The sequence below is a fragment of the Trematomus bernacchii genome, unplaced genomic scaffold, assembly GCF_902827165.1.
Source record: "Trematomus bernacchii unplaced genomic scaffold, fTreBer1.1, whole genome shotgun sequence".
In the NCBI taxonomy this organism is placed as follows: Eukaryota; Metazoa; Chordata; class Actinopteri; order Perciformes; family Nototheniidae; genus Trematomus; species Trematomus bernacchii.
This window is the reverse complement of record NW_022987720.1, coordinates 10,291,170-10,308,282: the sequence shown is the minus strand read 5'-3', so window position 1 is coordinate 10,308,282 and position 17,113 is coordinate 10,291,170. Positions and strand designations below refer to the sequence as shown.

Sequence of the window (17,113 nt, the reverse complement as noted above, 5' to 3'; positions counted from 1 at the left end):
ATATATATTTTTTTTTTTTACTAACAAAAAGGGTATTTCTACTCTCTGGTATTTCTGATTTCTTACTCTCTTGGTTCCAATATTTTGAAAATGTTTATATAAAACATCCAGAGATGTGACAAACGGTCAAATGAACTAGATAGTTAAAAGTCAGTAAATTATATAAAGCTGATTTTACAATACTGATTTTATTAAGATGCAAATGATTAAATTAGAGTCATAAGATAGGAGAGCGAAAACCTTATTTTTAAGCCACTCCATTAGTTTTACCCGAGTAAAGTTCTGAATGTAGGACTTTGCTCCTAATAGAGTTATTCGACCAGTTTTGCTTTTCCTACTTAAAGCATCTGAGCACCTCCTCCATCGCAACAACAACGGCATGGAGGAGCTGAGTCCAGCTTTGTGCTGTTAAGACCATTTTCTGTGCTGACACAGCATGAGGCTGTAAATCATGATGTGATCTCAGAACATGAAACACAGTCTGATCAACGTTCCCCAGAGGCTGCGTGTGGTTCTGTACTGTATGTTCTGCTGATGTGTGTCTATATTATGCATCACAACACGCCCTCACAGCAGAAAACTGCCAGTTATTTGCATGTTCTTTTCAGTTTCAGCAGTGTGAAAAAGTATCAGTGCTCAACTACAAGTACAGGTCCTGCATTGAAACCCTCAGCAAGTGCACTTAAAATAAAAGTATTGATTGTGTGGTAAAATGTTAATGTTCTAAATACTGATGAGAGTCCATTTCCTGGCTATACGTGCAGTTTTATCAAATAAAATGAGAAGTTGGCAAAGACAAAAGTAAAGAAAAAGGTCTCCTCTAAATTGCCAGAAGCGCCGACACCTCCTCATCACTCCACCGCTCCGATGACTTATTTAGTGTTGTCATAACTGCTTTCACAACAAACTACTCACTCCGTTGGTGCGCTGGGCTAATATTTATTGCGAGGAAATAAAATGGCGGCTTCACAAAACTTTTCAGAGTTTTACGGGGCGTGGTTTGCAATCCGCCCAGCCAATAGAAATTGGTACTTTTTTCTCCCCAGGAAAGTACCACCTCTCTAGCAGGCACTACAAATGGGGGTAAAAGTTCTCTGAACTAAGTACTCTTTTTGGTGTGAACCTTTATATATACAGTCTATCTATGGTGTGAACGCAAAATTCCAGGCACTAACGGAACTAAACGGGAAAAGTACGGGGAAAAGTACTCCGGTGTGAACGCGCCTATTATGTATTATATCATTTCTATATTATAACTTTTGTGTAATTATAATTATTGTCATATTTTATCACATTTTACTGCACTCAGTTTCCTACATAACAATTTTTGCGTAAATATTGTCTTTATTTTTCCTTTGTTGCAATAGTTTTAGCTATTTTTTTTGGGTAACATATTGTTCTTTCTGTGTCTCTGTATGCACCACTTATACCAAGCAAATTCCTTGTATGTGTAAACCTACTTAGTAATAAAACTGATTCTGATTGAATTAAAGAAAAAGAAGCATTGTCTGTTATAGTCGAGTAAAAAAAGGGAAGTCTTCATTTGCAGCTGCAGGCATAAACAGTATGTTTTCATAAAAGCAAATAAACCAAGACTACCATGCTTGTTAACATTCTCAAAATGAAACGATAAGCAGGTATAATGTCTTAGCTTAGCCTGTTAGCATCATAGCAGTCTTACTGATATTCAGCTGTATCTGAAGATCTGCTGCAACACTCATTCAGTGAAACAGATGCCATGTGTTCACACTGTCTCATCTGCGAGCAGCGAGTCTATTCTGAGACGCAGGGTGAGGAACACCTGTACCGAGAGAGCGATGAGACGGAAAGGAGCTGCCAAATGTTTCCTCAGATAGATTTTAACCCTTCGATATACGTGCAGGAACTGTTTCCATCCAACTGACTGAAAAGCAGAGCTCAGGAGGAAGATACTCCAATGATAACTGTTCTGTGGCACGGCTGTTAACACAATTCAATTAAAAAAATAAATACATGTCTGCTATCCAAGAAATGATGTATCAAGTAAAAGTATGTAGGTAAAATCAGGGAATGCATTTAAAGTATTTACAGTAAGATCAAATGACCAAATGAAGAATCTGAAAAGATATATTTATTTAGTTTGACATTACAAAGTATTTTTTTTAAATGTATTTCAATGTTGCAGTTAGTCCCATATATGGTAGAATAATGACATTTTTGACATATGATCATATCCTATAACGGCTTGAATTGTGTGTGCATAAACCTTAAAGTAACTAAAGATGTCCGGTAACTATATTGCAGTAAAAACTAAAATGAAGTAGAACGAGGCAGGGAAAGAAAAGACACACGTATTTAAAATGAGTAGAGAAGATCAGTACCTGAGTTCATGTACTTAGCTACAAACCACCACTGCAGACCTGGCTGATGAATCAACTTGTTCAGAAAAAGTGAAATATATTAAGGAAACCAATTCAGATATTTGGTTGCCAAAACCCAGAGACACTTAAATCCCTGCAGAAGACCATTCTGTCTCTGTGTAGGAAGATAAATAATGATTGCAGTCATCAGTGTTTCTAAATCAATGTGTCTATTTGAAGAGAGAGGAGAGACATGGGTTCAGTTTTATGGACCTTTATTAAAGAACATTAATCATAGTGTGTATCCTCAAATAAGAAAAACTATTTACCTTAAAGCCTTTCTGTCGTCTGTCATATCATGTGAACTGAAATACAATACTTACGCAGGTGGTTGAATAAAGCAGCACACTACATGGAAACTGAAATATATTAAAGGGTCAGTTCAACCAAATCACAAACACATATGTATCTACCTATTCCTGTGGTTCACTGGTATGAAATCATAGTTTGCTCATCCACACACCTCCATTTGGACATACAGGAAATACTAATAGCTCATTTTGCATACTTTTAATGGAGCAAATTTGCCAATTATGTGAGCAAATATAGGCGAGAAAAAGTAAATCCATTCAGAAAAACAAGATGCGGTTTTCTTCAGTTTTAAATCCATCAGAAATAGTTGTGTGTACATCCATGTGTGTACTGAAAACAAGAAACACTTTTAGCTATTTGCATGCTTTACATTTGCTAATATGTTAACAAATGTACGCTCAAGTAAAATCTGTTAAGTAAATAAGCCGCTCCTTTTAACTGAGAATCATCACATCACTTTTATTCAGCATTAAACTCAGGAATACTTTGTTTGTACTTTCAATGCTGTGACTGTACTGACATGTTTACAAATGTACGCACAAAAAAAGGGATTCATTATTTTTAGAAAAACAAAGAGCTATTCGTCATAATTTTTATGAAGCAAATGTGTGAAAGTGTAACCAAATATAGGCCTTAAATAAGCTCACTTTACTACTGTATGACAATTGTCTCCAAATGCTCTTTAGTTTCTATTTGAATGCAATGTTTTTACTTTGTTTGTGAATCTCCAACTTTTATCGATTTCTGTTACTTTACTTATTTCAGTCTTAATCTTACAATTAAAACAAATATTGCCACAAATAAAGATAAGGCATGTCGTAGCCCTAGCTAACTTGCTCACTCCATGGTGAGACTTTACTTCCTGTTTACATTACCAAAACCCTAGGAATTATGGGATCTGTATTTCTAAAATGCCCAAAGTAACATTTAAATAGTAAGTTTTGTCTGACAAACAGTTTTCAAACCCTAAATCTTAAATGTGCAATAATATAATACAGGGGCGAGCAAAACACTCGAAAAATAACACGGATGAATAAATAAGATACGAATTTTATGAATTGTGATCCTTTTTTCTAATTTTTCTCTATTGTTTAAAGGTCACCTATCATGCTATTTTTAGGCAATAGCATAGGTCTCAGATATATACAAATATATTAAAAACATGTCTATGAAGTGTTTTGCTCAAAATACCAAACAGATTACCCATTCTAGCCATGCCTCATATCCCTCTATTTCACTTCCTGTTTCAAAAGTGCTGATTTTGGGTATAAAGCTTTAAAAAATAAAAATATTGATACAAAATAAAAAAAGAGGGGGCTAAGCTCATGCGGGACCCGGCAGCTACTGCCTAACTAAATACTGCGGTGATGAAACGCGATATCATGGATTATCAAGGATTATTTCTGAAACAGTATGGAGCTCAAAGGCTTTCTCTCTTGCCGGTTATACCACAAGGTGAGTTCCTTTTTATTTCCAGCTTCTTCACACACATGCTCTCCAGTACAGGTTAGCTCTGAGTGTTAGCGATGCTAATGTAAACACGACCATATTACGTCCAAAACAGTCGGGCATTGTTTCTGATAGCAACTTTCTGATAGTGCCGTGGGTCCACATTTCAGATATTACGTCATATCGGACGCAAATCTGGATCAGCTCCGTTGTACCCCCGTTTTTAGAGATTTGGGTACGGAGGAAAAGAGAGAGGGTTTTATTTTCTGACGCTGCGTGAGTTCCCTGACACACCGGGGACACATAGTTATGTATAAAAGACATCAAAAAGTGCATTTTGCATGATAGGTCCCCTTTAAGTGTTTTATTATTTTTATGATCATTATTATTTTCTTTAAACTTTTCGTTTCAGCTCTGATACCAATTATTATTTTTAGACCACTTTGGAGTAAGTTATATTTAACTGTTTTGTGATTTCTTTGAACTGACCCTTTAACTTCTAAAAAAAACAAGTGAAGAATTGTACCAAACGTAATGTTTGTAGAGGGGAAAGGATGCCTTTCTCGAGATTTAAGGAGGAATTCCATCATTTTAAATATAAATCTTTCTTAGTGCAGCTTTTCATTTAATTTAGAACATATAAGCTAAAAGTCTACAAAGAGATTTAAATAAAAACAGATGAAATATAATTAAACTATGAAGTCCATTGTAGCAAACATCAAGTGTGCATGCAGCTTGATGAAAATAAATAGAGTTTTGTTGCGTGAAGCACGGACAGGAATGAAAAAGTAGTACAAAAACTGTAGAAAGAAAAGGAGTGGCCTTATATAAAGATATTATGATATATACAACAAATAAATAAAACTCACTTAAACTCTAATACATATCATTATTATTTGTTTATGTGATGAGAAATAAATATCCATTCACACACTCTATTTGTGTCCAGTTGGTGTAACTGTCCATGTCAAAGAGACAGAACAAATTATAGAAACATCCCATAAAAAAGAAATCCGAACATGGCCCCCGGTCTCAATAAACACACTCACGTTAATTTATGTTATAAAACAGACGAGGTGAAGTCATGTCGATCACGTCGCACCCTGAGGAGATCTGCGGATCATTCTGGAAAGAAATGAAATGACATCAACGATGAATACACATATTTATTGACAGAAAATGTATTTATACAATATCTCATTCTAATAACAAACAAATATAGCTACAACTTGTTTTAATGGAAATTAATCCGCACATAATTATCTTCAAATTAAAATGTGGTGCAAAAGCATAAAAAATGTGATAAAAAAAAGTGAACGATTTGTTGTTGTTTATTTTTTGTCAGATCTCAGGTTCCCACCAACAACTCTAATCAAAAAGATATAAGAAAAAAATATGAATAAAACATTTAAACTTAAATAAAGTATAAAAATATATATAACATTTATATATAACACTATTAGGGCAAAACATTCCCAAAAACCTTAAATAATAACATAACATTAAAGGTCACCTATTATGCAAAATCCACTTGTCCCTGTCTTTTATACATAAACATGTGTTTAAAAAATATTCTCTCACTTTCTGTCCTGATCCATTTATATAAAAACCTGTCTGAAAGTGAGCTGATCAGATTTTGGCCACTTTATGATGTCATAACGATGTTTTGGCTTGTGTAACCATGAGCCAATCACCAACCAAGGTAACCCCCCCCACCTTATCACCTGAATCTCCTCCTAGAGCACCATTGAGTTCTTTGTAACCAAATATCTCTCAGAGGGGCGTGGGGAGTGGCTCCTTATTTTCATCTAAAGTAACAGACCCAGAATCAGCACTTTTGAAACAGGGCTGAAACAGAGGGGATTATGGGATGCTGCAATGATCTGTTTGGTATTTGGAGCCAAACACTTCAGAGACATGTTTTGTATATATCGGAGACCTATAATATATTGATGAAAAACAGTATAATAGGGGACCTTTAACATAACATTAAGAAAAACATCCAAGTGTCGCATTTAAGAAGCTGTAAATCCTCTATAAGAATTTGCTGCAACCATTTTCTCCTGATTTAATGAACCATCAGCTCTTCAAACAAACTAGTATGATTTTTTTTTTAATTTTTTTTTTTTTTTTTTTTAAATTGTACATACCTCCAGTGCCTGAAAATGTATTCACGTCATCTCTTGTGTTGTTTGTTGACACATGTTAACGGTTTCTTCTGGTGGACACAAACATAGAAAAAATAAACAGAAATAATGAAACTAATTTAAATATTTTCCAGAAGCAGGACATGTTGTGATGATTATCATACAATACAAACAGCAGATATGGTTATCTGCTGAGAATCAAACAGAACACGTGAGTATTTTCTTAATACTTAATAACACAATTAATTATTCAACCTACATGATACATAGCCATCGGGCTCACTCTGTGTGTGTGAGTGTGAGTGTGAGTGTGAGTGTGAGTGTGAGTGTGAGTGTGAGTGTGTGTGTGTGTGTGTGTGTGTGTGTCACTGATGATCCACACTCATGTCAATTCTGTACACTTGATTTGACTATATATCTAACATTATATTTTCCAACAAACAATATTCCTTGTTAGTAAATCTGCCCGTGTTTTCCATTTGTTTCTATATGTAAAAGGTCTCAATCTTTCACCCACATATTTGCATATACAATCTATACCTCTCAAATAACTAGTATACACAATGTATTTGAAAATAAAACACCAGTGACCCCCAGAGGCCATGCAGCTCCTCACACTTTGGACCAACAACACATTTAAAGCTCTGAATAACAAGGCTGGAACTTACTTTGTGCTCTGGACATCTAATAGAGAAGTTATCCTCGTTTAAGACACAGCCTGGAAATAAAAAACACAAACACAGAACATAAGCTTTCATATCCTTAAAGATTGTCCCATGAGACTGAGAGAGAATGAGAGCGAAAAGCTTTCAACATTTCACAGCCAGAGTTCAGAGGGAGCAGAAGGTAAACGGCGAAATACAAAAATACAAAAAAGAGTTTACTTTTGAACATTCAACATTTACCTTTTATAAAAAAAACATATATTTTGGAATACATAAAAGAATAACAAATTAAATATACATTTTGGAAATAAAAAGATTAATAAACAAAAATATAAATCTGAAAAAAAAAGTGGGAAAATATAGTAAAAGATACAACTGGATATATAAAGACAAATACAAAATATAATTATAAACATTTTCATTTTTTACAAATCCTTCTTTATTAAAAATAATTAATAATTAATCTATTTATATACGATTATTTCTATTTATAAATTACATTATTTGTAGAATATTTATTTTATTTTTATATTGTATTTATTTGTATTTTTTTATTTTTCCCAATTGCTTTTTGAGTATTCCTTTAGGGCCAAACTGTCTAGCAACCGGCTTTACTTATTTTATTTATCACTCTTTATTTTTTCCTTACAATTGAATTCTTCTCCAGAGACTTTTATGATCCCATCATTTAACAAACAGTACACATATTGAGGGTGCATTCTTTTCCTGACGGATATGTCATACTGTACCTGATTGAATGGCACATGAGTAGTGATAACTTCTATGACAGCCCTTCTGGAAACATCCCATAATTGCACCCGTTTGTTGGCACGCTGAACATTTCTGAAAAGAAAAAGCCCACAATGAGACACAGACTTATTGATATTAAAAGCATGAAACAAATAGTCAGTTGTTTTTTAATATGTTAGTGTGCCGCTCACTGTTTCCTGTGCGAGCTGGGCAGCCTCCTCCAGCCCGTACAGCTTCCCCCCCACCAGGAAGACCCCGGTGGACCAGATGCCACAGTCCCCGTGGATCCAGCCCTCGTCCACACGGAGAGGCTCCTTTGGGAGGAGGTGCAACAATTAACATCTTCATTAAGTTTAAATAAAGAGGTAAATACCTCCACAATCTAGAAAGTGTAGAGTAAAAATTAGGCTTAAAAATGTATCAAGACTGAATTTATGACAGTTTAGGGGGTACAACGCCATTACAGGAAACCATCTGAAACGCATAGTGTGCTATTTGTTGTAAAGGGGCCCTCTAGTGCTAATTTTTAGGTTCATATTTGTAGTTTGTGTCTACTGTGACATGTTTACATGCTTCTATGTTCAAAAAGCTCTTCTCACACTGCCTGTGCTGCAGCACCTCTTTTCACCCTCTGTCTGAAACCAGAGCCCAGTCTGCTCTGATTGGTTAGCTGGCCGGCTCTGTTGTGATTGGTCAATTGCCTAGAAATGTCCCGACACTTAGCCTATCACGTACAATGTGATGAAATGCAATTGTTTAATAGTGATGTCACTATGTTCCTGAAGTAAACAAAGGAGTCCAATGGAGGCGTTTCAGGCAGCTTGGGAGTGTATGGGAGAGAAAGTCCCTCTGGAGGGAACTTTGGCAGACCATTTACATGCAGAACAACCTATTAAATATGTAAGGGAAAACCCCAAAAAGCATAATAGGGTACCTTTAATGAAGAATGTTGCGTAACATATCTGTAAACCAAATATCTCTGTGGTTTCGATCCAAAAACAAGACATTTAAAGACATCACTTTTGAATTTGAAAAACTAGAATGGATATTTTATACACAAGTATTATTTAAAAAATATCTATAAAATATTCAGCATAACAATAACAACCATTATCATTATTTGCGGCCCCACCTTTGGGAGAGAGTGGTTGTCACCCTCAAGCAGACTTTTGACGCCATGGCAGTCATTATCTGAGGAGTTTACTGAGCTTCTGCTGGTGTTTGATTGTCCCTCCTCTTTCTGCTCAGTCTTGCACAGCAGAGAGGGGCCGGTGGGGTGATACGGGCCGTGTAGGTCCCCCAGGCCCGTGGCGTTGGCCGTCTGACCGCACAGGCAGCAAAGTAGAGCTGCCTCACCCCCGCTCTCTGAGCCAGAGCGCCCCAGCTGGAAACAGGAAGTGTGGGGAACAAACCCGGACAGAGAGGAGGCTTTCTGCTGCTGCCCCCTCCTCACTGTAGTCTCCTCTTCTGGATAGTTAACAACAGTGCACGCCCTCTTCTGCACGTGAACAAAGGGGCAAAAATTCCCCGAAGGCTTTTTCAGTTTTTTCTCTTTTAAGTTTGCATATTTGAGCTTTATTTCTGTCTCTCTGGGAGAAAAGAGAGAACAAGGTCCAGTTGGCCGCGAGCGCACTTTTTTCTTCCGTCGTGCCACTGTTTGTTTGATTTGTTTACTTTCATGCTGCTCTGTAGCACTTGTGCTTTTTTGTGTCTGTTTAGTTCTTGTTTTTTTTGTTTTACAAATGGCGGGAGGCTTCTTTCGTTTACAATTGATGGCTTTGCAGCGAGGCTGCTGCTCCCTCTGCGGTGACTTCCTGTCTGTCTGAGAGGCCGCATGAGACTCCTCTGAGCTGCTGCTCACTCTTTGGGACACATTTTCTTGCAAGGCCGACTCCTCTGTGTCCGAGCTGGAAAACCTTGCCTCGTACTCCATCATGTCGTCAGAGTCACAGCTTTCGTTATAAATGCCCACCACGTCATTTTTAGCTTGCCTCCTCAAACTGTACCTGGACAAGCTGCGTGGCGACTCGCTGCAGATGTATTGAGATATTTCAGACACAGATTTCCTGATTCTAGTGCTGCGTCGGATTCTTCTAGGCTGAGCTTTTTCATCCTCACTCTGAGGAGGAGTTTCTCTCGCTGTCTTACAAGAAACAGTTTTCTTGTTTTTGCTAGTGACAGAAACTTCAATGATGTCACTGTCGTCGCTTGAAATATCTACCAGGGATTCAGCAGGGTTCAGGTCTGACAGGAGCACGACGGGCCGGGCGTGATGTATCGGGATGTCCACGGAGCTGTCTGAGGACTCCTCTGAGTCCGAGCTGTCGGGACTGGGCGAGCTCAGAGGCTGAGGTAGGTGATAGCAGCCTCGCTCTTCTTCCAGCAAGGACACCGCCGGGGACAGAGGGTCCACGATGTGCGTCATGCTGTCCTGGAGGAACGAGCTGCATAAGAGCGGCTCCTTAGCGGACGAAACGAGGAAAATAACATCAGAGCCGCTGTCGCTCTCCTCTCCGCCGCTGCTTTCAGGAACTGAGAGACCTGCATGCCACAGGTTGCCGTTAGGGTACAGCCCAGGAGCTAGTGTTGAGTTCATATAGTTACTCAACGCCTCGGGGCCCTGCTCCATGTTTCTGCAGTGGAGACCGGGCTGAGAGTTGTAGGAGGACGAGGCTCTGGATCTGTACGGGGAGCTGATCTCGGGGCTGCAGCTCGGCAGCCGTCGGTGGTACCACTCAGGCTTCTTCCCCAGGTCCATGGCTTCAGTGTGGCCGCGGCTCAGGGGGTGGACCGAGAAGCCCTTTGACAGGTCCATAGCCATGAGAGACGGGATCCTGAGGGGACACCTCCATCACTGCAACACATAGACATTTAAATTAGAGGGATTCACTTATTTTTATTACGATTTATTTTACCAGAAAGGCCCCATTGGGATACAACCTCTTCTGACAGTCCTGGTGAAGATGGGCTGCAAACATAGTAAACATTAAAAAGTACAAATTGGGAGTTGACATCATATTTAAAGTATTTTTTAAAGATTGCAACAGAGGGTAATAATTATGCATCACATGACATGGAAGCTACTGGAAATATTTAATACTTTTCAATAAATAAAAAGAGATACAAAAATAAATAATAATCCAATAACAACAGATGTGTCTTTTTTGTCTTCTTTTGTTATCATAGAGTATCAGGTAAGGTTTTTGAGTAAATGGGTCTGATGATACAGAAGCTATTGGAAATAAATGACACCTTTCATCAACAAATGCTGAATTTATGTTACATTTTCATTGTTGCGATTGAGACAGCTGACTTTTCTTATTGAAATATTTATACTTTTAGCGTTTTTACAAATAATAGCAAGTTAGCACGGAGGTGTTGAAATTAACATTGTTTTTTTGGTCATTTAAATGGTAATTTATTGATGGTCCCTAAACCCTCTGGTCTGTCGAATATCCAACCCCAAACTAACTTCACCGCAGTTGTGTTCAATAACACTGCACGTTAACCAGAAAAAACATTCCACAACAAATAACTGGTATGTCGCTACAGTCATCTATTTAAAAAAGTATTTGTATTATTTATTTTCATCAGTGAGTTGAAATCCTCATTAAAGTGGAAAACAAAAGTGATTAGAAATGGTTTCTAGTTTTATGTTTACAAAAGGTACGAGACAACTACAACAAAGCAGGATATATGTTATGTAACATGTTTGAAATAACTATTTCAACCTTGCTCTAAAAATAGTAATTGTAGGTAAAATCCCCTTTTCTAATGTGTTTATGTTTCCGGACCTGTATTTAACTGAGCTTTAACATGTTAACAGGTAGGCCCGCCCATGAGTAATGTAATAGGTAACCTGCCTGTAACATGACATGATGTAATGTAGATTTAACCCACAATAAGTGTACAAAAATAAATGTTTTTCAGAGTAAAACTGTTGATGGTCTTACCCTCGAGGTGGCAGCAGTTTGACCCCGGTCCTGACACAGCGGGCTTTGGGAGGACAACTCCCCAGCAAACAGGTCGTGTATGTGGGTTTAGCTAACACACCTCTCCGGGCCCGTCATCATCAGGACTGGAAGTAAACAAGAAGCAGCGACTTCATGCTAGCTGCTTAGCTAACGTTAACCCGCTAAAGCTCATCAAAACGTTGGCAACACTCGACGCGGTAAAAACGAGATTACCATTTTTCGTTAAATAATCGCTGTCAGGCAGTTACAGCCCTCTGGCTACTGTTGGTATTTTAAAGTTGTCATCAGGGAGTCCATCTTCCTTCAGAGTCAAGACACCTGAAGGAACCAGGGTGACACCGGAAAGAAGCGTGCCATTTCAGAGTAAAAGCTTCATGATACCCTAAACATAAAGCATCAATGTTATAATTTATCCAAAGTAATCAACATAAAAATGAGCTTTGAGACAGGGATTTAATCGAGAGAATTATTTAATGTGTAGGAATAATACATTCATTGTTTTGCTTTGAATATCTCAATTTCAAAGAGTTCACACAACAAAATAGGCTACAGAGAACACTGGTGAATATAAAAAAATGTGTTTTATTTTATCCTTATCTTGTTCCTATTCTAATTTTACGCTCATTGTTTATTTTACGTAATACATTGTTTTTTGTACCCCCGCAATATTCTGCCCGACTGTCCCACGTTGGATGTCAATTGGGGCTTTTATTTTGAAATCTTCAATCGGAACCATAGACTGTATATATAAAGATCGGAACTCAGTGTTTTTCCGACATTCTGTTTTAACTGTTTTAACTTGACATTCTTCTTCTTCAGCCAGAAATAGTGCTGAATACTGTCAAAAATAGCCTGATTTTTTTGGCTGCATCTTCGCAAGATATACATTTTTTTCAATGACTGTATTAACTGTGACTTTTAATCTTTCATGTACAAACTGGTACTTAATAGAAATATTAAATGAAATATGGCCAATAGTAACCAATTCAATTCTGCGAATGTGATTTATTAATAAAACATCTATGTTTATTATTGCAGTGTACCGGCAACACATCTTTAGATTTAGTTCAATTTCATTGATAATAAATGAGGACAGACAGCAGTGGTTAAGAGTATACATATTTCAGATCAAAGTGTTACAACAATTATATGGCTGTACAGATCAAATATACACATAAATTAACAATTTTTTTATAATATTATTTGGGAAATATTCAAATGAAATTTCACAGGACCATTGCAGCAGAAATTACTGTAAATGACAAACTCAGTGTGAGAAAGGTTAATAATTGCTCAGACATAATACAAAGTAGGGACACAATATAAACATCTTTAAACACAAAAATAAAAAGGTGTGTTAAGTAAGATTGTGGATGAAAGTTCTTGGATGTATTAAACAATAACTTGTTTGTTTGTTTTAAATACATTTGTTGTGGGTGAAAATACAGGAAGAAAACCACATGTTACAGTGAAGACTAATGTTATGTTGCTATTTTAAAAACAGATGGTTTTAGGGAGAAGTTTGGTCCAGAGCGTGATGAGCGAGTCTCAGGTTTTCTCTCAGCTCGTCCATCTCTCTCTCTGTTTTGGCCCTCGTGATGCTCAGCTCCGTGTACATGTCTTTGTACTTCTTGGTAGCGTTCCTCTTGGCCTGAAACATGACAGACATTAGGTGTAATTCTCTTTGATTCAATCTTTATTATTCCAGCTACTGTATATGTGTGATTTTTATGACGTTGTAGGGTAAATTAAAGAAATTACGTAGGTTATATTCTCAGAAAAAACATATGAAATGTAAGATTGAAGTTAAAGGTAGGGTAGGTAAGTTTGAGAAACTGGCTCGAGATACACTTTTTGTGCTTTGACAAAAACTCCATAAAAAAATATCTGTGGAAGCCGTAATACTGTAAAAAGCACGACCAATCATTTTAGCCGGCCCGGCTAAAATAACTGGATGGCCTACCTGCCTGTCAGCCTTCCATCTGTGCACAAACTTATCTCGTGCCCTCATTGGTCATGTGCACGTTCGTGTGTGTTGGAGGAGGGGCTCTATAAGGAAGTGGCAGATTTTCTCCGGTTGTGTATTTTCAAATTCTAGCGATCTCGAGCCGGTTTCTCAAACTTACCTACCCTACCTTTAAGAATTAAAATGAAAAAACTCACTAATGAAGTGGTACATCTCCCAGAAAACATTTGTTGAATATTACCAGAGATAAAAGTAGAAAATATATCTCATGAATTTATGAGGCCGACCTTGCAAAGTGATTTCTGGCAAAACCATTTTTCACAAACAAAAGCGGTAATAAATCACTTCAGATTCTCACCTTTTGTGCTGATTGCAGGTCATCCCTCAGAGATGTGATCTCCTGCTTCAGACACTGACCCTCAGACTCCTTCACCCGAAGGGTTATCTGAGATCAAAATAATAACAGCTTTATGTCTCCACCATCAATAAGTAAAGAGCTAAAACTGAAGTGAACACTGGAGATCAAATCATACTGCAGAGCTTACTGGCTTTATGACTAATGAACTAGTTGGAGTTCAACATCTTACACTTTAAAAGGTCGGATGCTCTGGCTATGGTCTTTCAGATGACTTCTCATTATGCATATACATTTACTACATTTATGTTTACTTTCATTTGCGATCAGTCTCTAAAATAAATTAATATCCATTAATTTACACTTTTTTAATGTTTATATTTTATCCCTATATTTGTCCCGACAGTTCATAAGTTGCAATCAGATATGTTCAGCCACTGTTCACCAAAAACAACAAAACATTGAAATAACACTGTATAAACTTTATAAATATTTTCATATTTCATATTATTTTATCTTACTCCATCTCCACACAAGACTTATTTCAAAGAGAAGACTTACCTCCATTTCGTACCGGTCCATCCCCTGACTGAGCGGCAGAGCGTCCTGCTTCGCCAGAGAACACAGTCTGGTGATCTCTGCTGCCAGGTGACCGCTCAACTCCTGGAGGACAACATCAGAAACAAGACCACAATGAGGCTTTTATCTCAATCACACTCTGATGTGTTTAAATAGCCCATAGGCCGTTTTAGTCAAAAGTCATGTGTTTGTAAAGTAATGAGCAAAAGACTGGATATACTGCACGCGTTGTGTGAGATATAGGTGTGCTGTATATGAAACACTTCAATTCTTGAGTCACCATGTGAAAAGAATAACGTTTTTTTTAACTATAACACCGCTTGACCTATTGATATACAAATGTTTTTTTATCGGGTGAGTATTCCTGTAAAGCTATGTAAATGACTAAGACACTATTTGCTTGGCAGTGCAGTTGGGGGAGCATTTTACCCTTTGCGGCCGCTTTGAGAATGTATTATTTTCTCTGCGGGTATTAACCATTAGCCATTGTGCATCACAGCTCTCACCTGGTTCCTGGTCCTCAGGTCTTGGTTTTCCTGCTGGCACTGACACAAGGCCTTCCTCTCAGCATCCAGGGCCTGCACAAGATGGCCGCTCTCCAGGCATTTCAGAGAGAACTGCTGGGACAGAACCTCCAGCTCCCGCTGGTACGAGGCCAGCTCCTCACTTTACAAACACACAGAAATATTCTAAATAAACTGCAATCTGTACACAACAGTTACAATACATTGTAACTGTTTGGACAACATAAAAGATGTACCTGTGTTGTCTGCACATGTCCTCCAGGTGTGTGTTTCCTTTGCTGTTCTCTGAGCGACATCTCCTCTGCACCTCCCTCTCCAACTCCAGCTGGTAGACGTTCTTGATAGCCTCAATTGCTGAAAGAAGAAGAATAATTAGCTAAATCATTTACTTTTCATGGTGATAGTTTGAAGGTTATTCAAAAAAGGAAACGGATAGAATTTATACAAAAAAACAAACTGAATAAAGCATTTTCACATAAAAAATATGTGTTTCATCTGTGGACACAGGATGGAGGAGCTATGGGCTTAACCTGTAAAGCCCTGAGCCTGTTTTTCAGGTCTCAGGCTCACAAATGACATTCCCAGAACAAATGACTATATTCACTTCTAAAAGGGGAAAATTCATAATCTTTTTTCTCAAAACAATGATAAACCTGTGAGTTGGATGTAGAAAAGTCAGAATCAATATAGAATGTTTTTATTTCAAAGTAAATTCAGATTGAACATAGTAAAAAAATGTAAATGATAGTGTCCGTCCAAAAAAAATGAATGATGGGATGGTAGACTAAAAGCTTTAGGAATCCAAACTATAACATATAATAAGTACCCTGTATCAAGATTGATGCAAAACAAGTGACATTTGACCTTTTTAGAGAGGTTTAGCAAAAAAACAACACTTCTGGGGTCATTTGGGTGCATTTTCCATTTCTATGGCCCCCCTCGGTCGATTTTGATGATTGACACCTCTTTTTAACCGTTAGAGCCAATAGAATCGAGGGGAAGTTCCTAAAATCCATCTAAACATTACCCATTGGTGAATGAGTGATGCGTAGCCAGAATGCCCCGGAACCGGAAGCTGTCATACACTCTGGTAGCTGTCATAGCAGCTATATATGAAAACTCCGTTATTGACATAAATATGGAGATGGATTGTCAGTAATCATTTCAGACACATTGGATTAACCTTCAGCAGCGTTTTTATCGTTTTAATGCCATTGAACACAACTTTTGATCAGAACAACAGCAAAAGGTAAGACAATGTCCCGTTTCTGCTCCGTAAAGCTCCATGTTGTGATGTCTGTTTTTGCTTCTCCTGTCGCGAGTTCTGATCGCTCAGTAATGATACTAATACCTGGAGAATCTGTGGAATCTCAGCTTGCTAATCAATATCTTTGTGCAGATCCGATATGTAATAAGGGTATTTATACCTAGAGTTCTGTGCTAAGTGTGTTAGCATTTTTTTGCTCAGGGCTCATTTAGACGCTTCTTGTGAGACTTGTGTTTTGTTTCGGTAAAAATGGTTCGTATCGTCAGTTAGCTGAGTTTCTTCCCCTTAAGTGGGTATGACACATTAATAGGTTTTTAAAAGTTAAGAAGCCCTGAGACACAGTTTCGTGAAAAAAAAAACCCGTGGGCGGGGGCCTCCGGGTTGAACAGGTTAAGGATAAAGTCATCTCAGCTTGTGTCTTTGTTAACTTAAGAACCAGACGTCTAAAGAATAAAAACCTTTAGGAAAATATAAAGTTAAAAATTAATAAGATCTAAAAAGGCGATGGTAAAAATGTGGCATTACAATGGATTTAAAGTGCATTTTTGACAGCTCCTCACCAATGACAGTAGCAGCGCTCTCCTCCTCCAGCAGCCTGTCTCTCTCCACCAGGAGGCGCTCCACTTCCTGTTGGTGTTGATGCTGCAGCTCCTCCACCACCTTCAGCTGAGACTCCTCCATGGAGGCGAAGCCGCGCTCACATGTGGCCTGGAGGAGATGTTCATG

The 17,113-nt window shown here is 37.8% G+C and overlaps 2 protein-coding genes across 2 annotated transcripts in view; both read right to left on the bottom strand.

The window, feature by feature from the left end:
* Positions 1–4,525: 4,525 nt before the first annotated feature.
* LOC117493606 lies at positions 4,526–12,008 on the bottom strand. Its single transcript, XM_034144249.1, has 7 exons — positions 11,676–12,008; positions 8,855–10,576; positions 7,914–8,036; positions 7,722–7,815; positions 6,976–7,025; positions 6,311–6,378; positions 4,526–5,285 (listed from the first exon to the last, which is right to left on the bottom strand). The coding sequence occupies exons 2-6, from the start codon at positions 10,541–10,543 to the stop codon at positions 6,337–6,339; spliced, it is 1,998 nt and encodes a 665-aa protein (XP_034000140.1). The 5' UTR covers positions 10,544–10,576; positions 11,676–12,008; the 3' UTR covers positions 4,526–5,285; positions 6,311–6,336.
* Positions 12,009–12,674: 666 nt separating this feature from the next.
* Positions 12,675–17,113, bottom strand: part of LOC117493604 (myosin phosphatase Rho-interacting protein-like) — a 28,857-nt gene continuing 24,418 nt past the window's right edge. Inside the window, exons 17-22 of the mRNA XM_034144247.1 lie at positions 16,948–17,095; positions 15,357–15,474; positions 15,103–15,262; positions 14,579–14,680; positions 14,021–14,107; positions 12,675–13,347 (exon numbers count right to left, since the gene is read on the bottom strand). Coding sequence (XP_034000138.1) covers positions 13,207–13,347; positions 14,021–14,107; positions 14,579–14,680; positions 15,103–15,262; positions 15,357–15,474; positions 16,948–17,095 — 756 coding nt within the window. The 3' untranslated portion in view covers positions 12,675–13,206. The remainder of the gene's footprint in view (positions 13,348–14,020; positions 14,108–14,578; positions 14,681–15,102; positions 15,263–15,356; positions 15,475–16,947; positions 17,096–17,113) is intronic.

Excerpts from the sequence above, each read along its gene's own strand:
- LOC117493606 (XM_034144249.1), bottom strand. The coding sequence starts at position 10,543 with ATGGCTATGGACCTGTCAAAGGGCTTCTCGGTCCACCCCCTGAGCCGC. Across the intron at positions 7,026-7,721 it reads CTCATGTGCCATTCAATCAG|GCTGTGTCTTAAACGAGGAT; the intron begins GTACAGTATGAC and ends TTTTATTTCCAG. Across the intron at positions 6,379-6,975 it reads TTAGATGTCCAGAGCACAAA|AAGAAACCGTTAACATGTGT; the intron begins GTAAGTTCCAGC and ends TGTGTCCACCAG.